This window comes from Mercurialis annua, linkage group LG3 (assembly GCF_937616625.2).
Source record: "Mercurialis annua linkage group LG3, ddMerAnnu1.2, whole genome shotgun sequence".
NCBI classification, from domain to species: domain Eukaryota; kingdom Viridiplantae; phylum Streptophyta; class Magnoliopsida; order Malpighiales; family Euphorbiaceae; genus Mercurialis; species Mercurialis annua.
Genome location: NC_065572.1, coordinates 70,929,237 through 70,939,376, shown reverse-complemented (window position 1 = coordinate 70,939,376; position 10,140 = coordinate 70,929,237). Strand labels below are relative to the sequence as shown.

The following is a 10,140-nucleotide window of genomic DNA, read 5'->3' as shown; positions in this document are numbered from 1 at the left end:
AAAAAACTAACAAACGACAAGTTTTAGACAAAAGAGGAATTCACACTCACACGCAAATAGCATTGCAATTAGCAAATCCGGAATAAACGACATGCAAAACTTTCTGTTAGTTTGTTTATTTACTACTTCGAGCAGTAGTAGTTGAATTTGAATATATATCTAACTGTAATAAATCTTAAGGTATGCATGTAAATATTACCAAATAGTAAGGGTATTTTCATATCAACCTCCCCCTAGCTCTCGTTTATATCCCTCCTCCCCTGCTCTAAATTTTAGAGCTTCTCTCGTACTCTTTCTCTCTCTAACTCGCCGTCTCTCTCTAATTATCTCCGTCTACGTTCGTTAATTTTGTTTACTTTCTCTCTCTACAATTGAGATCTCCAGGTAATCACCATTGTGTAATATAATACAGATCTCTCTGTTTTTTTTGCATGATATGAATTTGTGTTTGTATGTTAATGTCAGATTGGATTACTGTTAAGCTTAAAATAACCGTTGACCTGATCGCCTACTAGATCGAGTTTTGTTTTTTGTGTTTCGATAAATTCGATGCTTCGGATCTGAAGTTTTTGATTCAATTTGGAAGATTATCTTTTTGTTTTAATGCATTGTTGAATTGTGTAACTGGATGAGATCGGATTGAACCGCAATGCTATTGGATCAAACGCAAATTTAAACGTCGAATGCGAATTTATTAAGTGTTAATTAATCTGTTTTGATTTTAATGATTAGCTTGTTGTGTATTGCAGACCGATTTAGGTAGGAGTAAGGTGTTTGTTTGAGAGATGGCAACATCCAAAGGTGGGGCCACTGGATGGTACAGTGCAGTTGTGAAAGCTGTTCCGTCAGGGGATAGCTTGGTGTTAGCAGCTAAGTCCAGTAATAAACCTGGACCTCCTCCGGAAAGGACTCTTACTGTTTCTTCTATTATGGCTCCTAAACTGGTAATGAAACACCTATTCAGTAATTAGATGAGTTATATTGAGAGTCTGACCGAATGATTATTCAACGCAACGGTTGTGCCACGTCATTCGTGCAACAACCAATAAGACGTCTGCAATGTTAAGATATTTAATGATAAACATATGCAATAATTGAATATTCCGATATTGCGAACATTTATTGGCTTATTAGTTTGACGACTACTATTTTTTTACGATGAATTGCACCATTTTTAGCTATTGGAATGCTACATTGGACATAAACCTAACATTGTTTTTTGATGCTCTATCTCCTATTCCTAGGCCCGCAGAAATGGCACCGATGAGCCTTTCGCTTGGGAAAGTAGAGAGTTTTTGAGGAAGCTCTGCATTGGGAAGGTTATTATTTTCTACTTGTAAATATTGGGCAAAGAAAAAGTGGTTGGGGATGGGGTGTATGTTGGTGCTTGGATTACATTTGTTATCATTTAATGTTTTTTTTTTTGCAACAGGAAGTTGTATTCAAGATAGATTATACTGTTCCTTCTATTGGCCGAGAATTTGGCAGTGTGTTCCTTGATGGCAAAAATGTTGCAACGCTAATTCTTACAGAAGGCTGGGCGAAGGTAGTATTACTTTTTATTACCGACTACGGAGGTTTGTTATGATTTTCATGTATGTGAATTTAATTGAACTTGTTCACTGCAGGTGAGGGAGCAGGGCCAGCAGAAAGGCGAGGCCAGTCCTTTTCTAGCTGAGTATCAAGTCATTGAAGAACAAGCTAAGCAAAAGGGTGCTGGAATGTGGAGTAAGGTTCGTGGCTTGCCTGTTGCTACTTCTTCACTTATTTGTTGGTCATTCCGTTTTCATCTTTGAATTTGTGCTTCACGTGATCCGCGGTGATAGTTTTGGAAGTAAATAGATCATCTCTTTTAATTGTAGAAAGTGATGTTGGAAATGCTTTTCTATTCTATTAAATCAACCTCACTTTCAACTAAAAATGTATTTTGTTTTTTGGGTGAAAAATTATCTTGTTCCAGCAAGTACAATAACAATGGTTGAGATGTGAGGCACATGCATCTAATACTTTAAATATAATGGCAGAGTTTAGAATGGTACCCACTTTAGTGCTTTACTCTCTTTAGAGATTAGACAATTTTTTATTGTTGCCTGCATTACGGTTCTGGTCAAGTTGAATAAAAATTTAATTGTGATGCTAAGTTGCTAAAAGTTCAAATGGCTGAACATTTACTGGTATTGTGGGCAAGCCTTATGTAAGACATTCATGTAAAAGTTGTTTTTTTACACAAAATTGAAATTGAGTAATTCAGTGAACTGAAAATTCAAAATTTCTGATTGCAGGTACCTGGGGCTCCGGAGGCAGCCATCAGAAATCTACCTCCTTCTGCCATTGGTAATCCTGGCAACTTGGACGCCATGGGTCTGCTAGCTGCGAATAAGGGCAAACCCATGCAGGGTATTGTTGAACAGGTTCGTGATGGAAGCACTGTTCGTGTCTATTTGCTTCCAGATTTTCAGTTCGTCCAGGTGTTTGTTGCAGGAACCCAGGTATGCGCTATTGTATTGTAATCAGCATCGTTTCTTTGTTGTGTTTTGTCATTTCAGCAATCTTTTCTGCCGGCTGGGATCATTATGTGCTCTGTGTAAACTTCTGATATCTTCTCTGTTAAATCAGTCCCCATCAATGGGTAAAAGGGCTGCACCAGAAGCTGTTGCAGAAAAAGCACAAAACTCTGGTGAGCAGAATGGAGCTGTTTCTGAACCTCGGGCCCCTCTAACTTCTGCACAGAGGCTTTCAGTCTCCGCTTCAGTTGAAGTTGCTCCTGATCCCTTTGCTGTAGAGGCCAAATATTTTACCGAGCAACGTGTATTAAATAGAGATGTGAGTAACGTACTGTTTTCTAAGTCAGAGACTCTGCTTTTTCATTTTTCTTTTTATGAATTCCATTTTGTATTACAGGTCCGCATTGTCCTGGAAGGAGTTGACAAATTCAGCAACTTGATTGGATCAATATATTATTCAGATGGAGAAGCAGCAAAAGATCTATCTTTGGAGCTCGTTGAAAATGTACATGCTTTATTACGATTCATTATATTGATTAGGACAAAATAAGACTGCCTTTCTCTGCTTCTTTAGCGTAGCCTTAACGCTGTCTTTCTTTCTCTTTAAGAGGGATATTTTGTCTGGGTATTTCCTCATGCTAAAACGTTTGGTCTTAACCATCCCAAAGCCAGAACAATTGTTTGGAGTAGGGCCTTTGGATTGTGTATTTTGTTCATGGCAATTAAAAGTGGCACTGAAATTACGTTGTGATGTGTGGATATTTCTTTGCAGTATGTTGTAGAACTGCATGAAGTTTGTTTCTTCTAATTTTTAGTGATTAGTTGTTGCATAAAGTTAAAAATATGTGCTGCTTCTTTTTTATACCTTGTTTATTATCTTTTAGTTGCTCTATTTGTATAGCTATTATTAATTTTGTATAGATTTTGATTGTACTCAACAGAATTGCTAAATGTTTTAAGTTCAGATATTCTGTTACATGATTTTCTGTTAATGCTTGCTCTTATATGCTAGATTAGATTGATCTGATTGATTGTATCTTTATTCTTCCCCTCCATGTGTGTATTGATTCTTATTGGTTCATTCTCTATCCAAAATGCAGGGTCTAGCTAAATATGTGGAATGGAGTGCGAACATGATGGAAGATAATGCTAAGCGGCAGCTGAAAACTGCAGAACTTCAAGCTAAAAAAGATCGCTTGAGGATCTGGACAGCTTATGTCCCCCCTCCCACAAATTCGAAAGCTATTCATGACCAAAACTTTACAGGAAAGGTAGTATGTTTTATTACTTTGCTATCAGTATTATTGCTTATGGAATACAGATTTCTTAGCATCCAAATTACATTTTTCTCCAGGTTGTGGAGGTTGTAAGTGGCGATTGCGTCATTGTGGCTGATGATTCTGTCCCATTTGGAAATCCATTAGCAGAAAGACGAGTCAATCTTTCAAGTATTAGGTGCCCGAAGATGGGTAATCCTCGTAGGGATGAAAAACCAGAGAGCTATGCCAGGGAAGCTAAAGAGCTTCTAAGAACTCGCCTTATTGGACAACCAGTATGAAGCCTTTAGCTTGTCATCTTATCATGATGATTACAGATTGCAGTTTTTTGTATTTGTTTTTAATAATACTACAATATGTTTTTCAGGTGAATGTGCAAATGGAATATTCTAGGAAGGTGGGAGATGGGCCTACTGGTACCGGGTCTGGGGAATCAAGAGTAATGGATTTTGGGTCAGTTTTCCTGCTGTCCTCAACAAAGGTTGGTGAAGTGCCAACACCTGCTAATGGGCAGCAAGATGGGGTCAATATTGCCGAGTTGGTGGTTTCACGTGGCTTCGGAACTGTGATTCGGCATAGAGACTTTGAGGAAAGATCAAACTATTATGATGCCCTTCTTGCGGCTGAATCGCGTGCTCTCACTGCCAGAAGAGGAATTCATTCTGGAAAGGAATCTGCGGTTACACATATAAAGGACCTTACCATGGTTAGATATAAAAATTGATTGCTTTTTTTTTTAAGCGCACCATGAAAAATTTATCTTACAGACTCGGTATGCTTTTCTCAGGTACCGGCCAAGAAAGCAAAAGATTTCTTGCCATTCCTACATCGAAGTAGGAAAATTCCTGCTGTTGTAGAATATGTGCTTAGTGGCCACCGTTTTAAAGTTTTGATTCCGAAGGAAACATGCAGTGTTGCCTTTGCTTTTTCGGGCGTTAGGTGCCCTGGTCGTGATGAACCATATTCAGAAGAAGCAATCTCACTAATGAGACGGAGGATTATGCAGAGAGATGTTGAGGTATTATTCTTCCTGTTTGAGCTTGTTACTTTACTGCTTTGTTGATTTCCCTTTATTGACAATCTCATTTATGTTTTAATGTCAGATTGAAGTAGAAACTGTTGATCGAACTGGGACATTCTTGGGCTCCTTATGGGAGTCTAGGACTAACATGGGGATGGTTCTTCTTGAACATGGCCTTGCAAAGTTGCAAACTTCCTTTGGCATGGACAGGATACCTGAAGCTCATCTTCTTGAACAGGCAGAGCAGTCTGCCAAAAAGAAGAAACTGAAAGTAAGCATTCAAGCATTTTCCATAGTTTATTGGTGTACTGCTAGTATTTCTGCAATTCTCCTTGAAGTTCGGCTCAATTAAACTAAATACCTTGCAGATTTGGGAGAATTATGTTGAAGGGGAGGAAGTCTCTAATGGTCCAGCTGTTGAAAGCAAACAGAAGGAAGTGTTAAAGGTATTTTCCATATAATTTGATGAACTGGTGCTTGTCATTTAATAGTTTATGACTTTACTAATTGAATGTTGCTTTCAGGTGGTGGTTACAGAAGTCCTGGGTGGTGGTAAATTTTATGTCCAAACTGAAGGAGATCAAAGAGTTGCCTCTATTCAACAACAACTTGCATCTCTGAGTCTTCAAGAACCTCCTGTGATTGGTGCCTTTAATCCTAAGAAGGGCGACATTGTACTTGCCCAGTTCAGTGCAGATAATTCCTGGAATCGAGCGATGGTGCGTGTTAGATATGTCGCTTGGTTTTGTTCCTGTTCTTCGATTCACTCAGTTTATTCTAGCTAATATTTAATAAGATTTTGCCATTTATTATGCAATAATTTTGTAACTTAGGTTGTTATATTTCCACTGTTAGTTTAAATCATTGATGTGCTCTTTATGCTGAAATGTTATATTTTGACTTCTAAAGATTGTGAATGCACCTCGTGGAGCTGTGGAATCCTTGAAAGATAAGTTCGAAGTGTTTTACATTGATTACGGAAATCAGGAAGAGGTTTTGTACAGTCAATTACGGCCTCTTGATTCGTCAGTTTCCCTAGCACCTGGTCTTGCTCAGCTGTGCAGTCTTGCATATCTTAAGGTTCCAAGCTTGGAAGAGGACTGTGGTCCAGAAGCAGCTGAATTTTTAAGTTCTCAAACATTAAACAGTTCAAAAGAGCTTAGGGCAAAGATCGAGGAGAGAGATACCTCTGCTGGAAAAGTCAAGGGACAGGGGACTGGACCAATTCTTGTTGTAACTTTGGTTGGTGCGGACTCTGAAATTAGCATAAATGCTGCCTTGTTGCAGGTATGAGTAGTTTTTGTATTTTTATCCGTTTACATGAAAATCTCCTGTCCGAATATTTTTCATTAGCCATCTGTTGCTTATTATGCTTTTTACCTTATTTCTGTTTTTGCTTTGTTGACTAATGCTTGCTCTATGAACTTTCAGGAAGGGCTTGCTAGGTTAGAGAAAAGGAAGAAATGGGACTCCAAGGATCGACAAGCGTCCTTTGGTATTTTGGAGAAGTACCAGGATGAAGCACGCTCTGCCAGGCGTGGGATGTGGGAGTATGGAGATATCGAATCAGATGATGAAGACGTAGCTCCCGCTAGAAAGGCTGGTGGTCGCCGATGATCATAGCCTTTTTACTAGAACGACCGCGGAGAAAAGAGGAAAAAAAGAAAAGGTGAGTGGTCTAAAATGAGTTTAAGTTATAGGCAACGTCTCCAAATTTAGGTTGAGAGAGGAATCAAATGTTGCAGCGTAAACTGAAAGTTTTGTTTTACTTTTCCTTTTTTTCTTTCTTATAACCTCCTTTGTAGGTGAGCAACCCATTTTTTTTTTATGTTACACAAGTCTTAATAAGGTAAGCCAAATTTAGTTGGTCATGTGGAAACAGTATAAACAAATTTTGTTGTTAATTAAAGTTTATAGTGTGTTGGAACTCATTTTGGTTTTTAGTTTACTTCTTTTTGCAGCTTAAGTTACTCAATATTGAGTCAGTTAATGGCATAAAATTGACCCCATATTTATCTATTCGAGTAGTTTCATAGTTTACTACACTCATCTTAGACAAAGCTGTGGACATTTATTGTTGCATCATATTTATCCTTCATTGCTTTCATATGGAATAAAGTTTAACCATATTTATATAATTGAATCGGATTTTTTTAGTTTTTACTAATTTATTTGAAACCCAAATTTTTTTATTGTTATGGTATCACAAATTATTGTTCATGTGCAATTATTGATCTAACTGTCATGAGTGTGTGACATTGTTTGTAGTCTAATTCTGTTTATCACTGCATCACTAAAAGCAATATGACCCTGAGTTATATATAATTGTAGAGTCAGTCTTAGCAATTAAAATATAACTATGATTAATTATTAAATTTGAATAAACTTACAAAGAAAAATAAAAGATTTTAATCAAATGGTGGTCTCGAAAATATTTGGTATTTAAGATTAGATGAAAAGGTGAGGGAAGTTTGGACTTGAGAATTTCTAAGTCTACTGTTTTTAAAACGTTTGAAATTACATTGGGTCAACTTTAAGATCAGAAGCCACTCCTTGGCAAGCAGTGTTGCGATGGCTTTGTTGCAGGGTTTGAATCAAAATTCCACCGACCACCGTAACACTCCCATCCCCCGCTAAGCAACTCCTATCTCTTGTCCAAAAAAAAACTAAAAACTTCAAACGTCAAGAGTAAAGCTGAAGCATGCAATTGAACCGTTTTTTAAAACAATAGGGCGATTAACAAACTGAACCGAGCTACAGATTAAAGTTTCTATATCTAGTTTGTTTTTTACAGCTGATGGCTGTTAACTGTTGCTGATAGCTGATAGCTGATAGAACATAAGTGTTTGCTGAGATTTAATTAGTTGTAGCTGTCTATATATAAAATGACCGTAAAGGGTATAATTTTTATTTTTATTTATTAAATTATGAATGTATTATATCATATATTATTTAATAAAAAATTTAATAATATTTTTTATAAGAAGTATTTAGTTTAAACTTATTTAGATATTTTTTTTGATAAATTTATAATAAATTTTTCAAAAAATTATTAAATTATAGTTGTTTTAATATAAATAAAATAATTTTATATAATTTATAAATGATTAGAGTAATTTAAAATAAGTTTAATAATTTTATATATTAAAAAAAATGATATACTATAATAGAGGTAATTTTATCTAAATAATTAAATTAAAAATATTGAAACAGCTATTAGCTGTTGGTAAAAAGCTCTAAAGTAGAGCTTTTCAAACAGCAGCTGTTGGAGGTTCAAAAAGCTCCAAAAAAACTCTATAAAAATTCTCACTAAACACTTTGGTGAAGCTTTTTAAAAAGTAAAACTTAAAAGTTCCACCAAAAAACTGAACCAAACACTCCAAAATGTACCAAAATGTTTATATTCGGTTCAGACTCAATTCAGTTCAAATTCGATTCAAACTTTAAATATTGAGTTGGAGCTTGACCTTAGCTCATGTTTATTTCTTTAAGTGCTAAACAAGCCAAATACGAACTCATTTATTTGAGTGCTAAATAAGACGTGCTCGCGATCCGGTTGTTTAACACTTAATTAAATGGATACGAGTAGAGAAGTCTGGACTGGACTACAATTCATGTAAGGAAAATATATGCACAGTGTGATTATATATATAATACCCTTTGTCATAAAATAATAAGTGGTTTGGATAAATACGACAATTAAGAAAATTGTGGTTAACTCAGATTAATTTTTTTTTGTTTCATTTAATTTTCCATTTTTTGTAACTTTTAAGGTATATATATATGTAATATATTAATGGCTAGTTCTTTTGTTGGTATATTTTGTATTTTTATTCAAAAATAATATTTATTCTATGCTGAAAAATAAAATAATTAATTCATTTGGAGTCAATTATTTATTAGGAATATAAAACTTGTAATTTTAAGATTATTAATCAAAAATAGAAGGTGTATTTATAATTTGGAACGCAAAAAATAGTAAGGTATCAATTTAGAACAAAGGGAGTGTTATTTTATTAATATAAGAGCCAAATTGAAAACCAATACGCCATTTTATATATATTCTCTTATTGTAAGATTTTATACTTAAAAACATTATTTTTGTAGGTAATTTATGCAAGAAAGATATGGTTTAGGAAGTAAAGGAAATTGTGAAAAAAGAAAAGAAAAAAAATAAGTCAAATTTTAGCTGACATTCTTAAAGATCTCAACGAGAAATGGTTTTGCATATAAATTTTAGTTGACATTCTTATATTTCTAATATTTTATTAACTAGTATGACACCCTCGCGATGCTTCGGAATTAATATTTAAACTAAAATAATTAATAAAGGATTTTTAGAAATAAAAATTAATATTTTAATATTTTTATTGAAAAATTAGTATCTTAACTATAGTAGTTAAAAAGAAATAGTAATATTTATAATTCTATAGTTAATGCTGGAAATATCGTTCCATAATAAGCAAAAATATTGATATAAATGGACGCAATTAAAGAAAATGAAAATATTGTGAGCGAAAAAAAAGATTTTTTTTTAAATAAGTGAAGAAGTAAAGTGCTTGTGGAAAGATTTAAATGCACGATTTAGCACTTTACTACCCAAAATTTATACCATTTAAGTTATACCTTATTGGTATATGAAAAAAAAAATTATACAAAAGCAAGATGAAGAAGTTTTTTTAGGGATTAATAAATATTTGGTGTCTAAATTTTTTAAAAAATGACAATATAGTGTCTCAATAAAAATTTATATCAAAATAGTGTCTAAATTTGTTAAATAATTTCAAATTAGTTGTTCCAGCCGGTTTCATTTCGGTAGCAGTAAAAACGCCGGTTAGTCACCTATATATTTTTGTCACCTTATACGCCATGTCATCTTTTTCTGATATAAACTGACTGGAACAACTAACTTGTAATTATTTAACAATTTCATTTACCGGTTTAATATAATTTTTGTTGCAATACCATGTTGTCATTTTTTATGAAGTTAGCTACCGAAAATTTATTGGTCCCTAATACTGAAACAGTGACTACTTAATAAAAAAAAAGAGTAATGCTATATAACCTTCATTTTTAACCCATCTTCTTTAACCCACCTTATGTGGCATTAAAAGAGTGGATGAATTAAAAGTTGGAATTTAAGATATACATTTTTGGAGGTGGATTTGACGAATTAAATGATGTCACGTAAGGAGAGACAATGAATATGGTACAAAACGAAGGGTTAAATAGTATTTTTAAAAAAAAAATTAGAAACAATTAAAAGATTTAGCAAGATAACAAATGGCATTAAAAGAATTCAGTTAGGGTAAATTTGTCAAGAAAGATATTAATATGC

At 34.2% G+C, this 10,140-nt stretch overlaps 1 protein-coding gene across 1 annotated transcript; it reads left to right on the top strand.

The window, feature by feature from the left end:
- Positions 1-242: 242 nt before the first annotated feature.
- LOC126675503 (ribonuclease TUDOR 1) lies at positions 243-6,733 on the top strand. The gene is made up of 17 exons (XM_050370149.2): positions 243-384; positions 750-944; positions 1,245-1,319; positions 1,433-1,546; positions 1,629-1,733; positions 2,283-2,489; positions 2,617-2,823; positions 2,902-3,009; positions 3,605-3,775; positions 3,859-4,056; positions 4,149-4,487; positions 4,569-4,799; positions 4,885-5,073; positions 5,171-5,248; positions 5,327-5,521; positions 5,712-6,089; positions 6,234-6,733. The coding sequence occupies exons 2-17, from the start codon at positions 786-788 to the stop codon at positions 6,417-6,419; spliced, it is 2,940 nt and encodes a 979-aa protein (XP_050226106.1). The 5' UTR covers positions 243-384; positions 750-785; the 3' UTR covers positions 6,420-6,733.
- Positions 6,734-10,140: the final 3,407 nt, after the last annotated feature.

Excerpts from the sequence above, each read along its gene's own strand:
- LOC126675503 (XM_050370149.2), top strand. The coding sequence starts at position 786 with ATGGCAACATCCAAAGGTGGGGCCACTGGATGGTACAGTGCAGTTGTG. Across the intron at positions 5,249-5,326 it reads AACAGAAGGAAGTGTTAAAG|GTGGTGGTTACAGAAGTCCT; the intron begins GTATTTTCCATA and ends TGTTGCTTTCAG. Across the intron at positions 5,522-5,711 it reads ATTCCTGGAATCGAGCGATG|ATTGTGAATGCACCTCGTGG; the intron begins GTGCGTGTTAGA and ends TGACTTCTAAAG.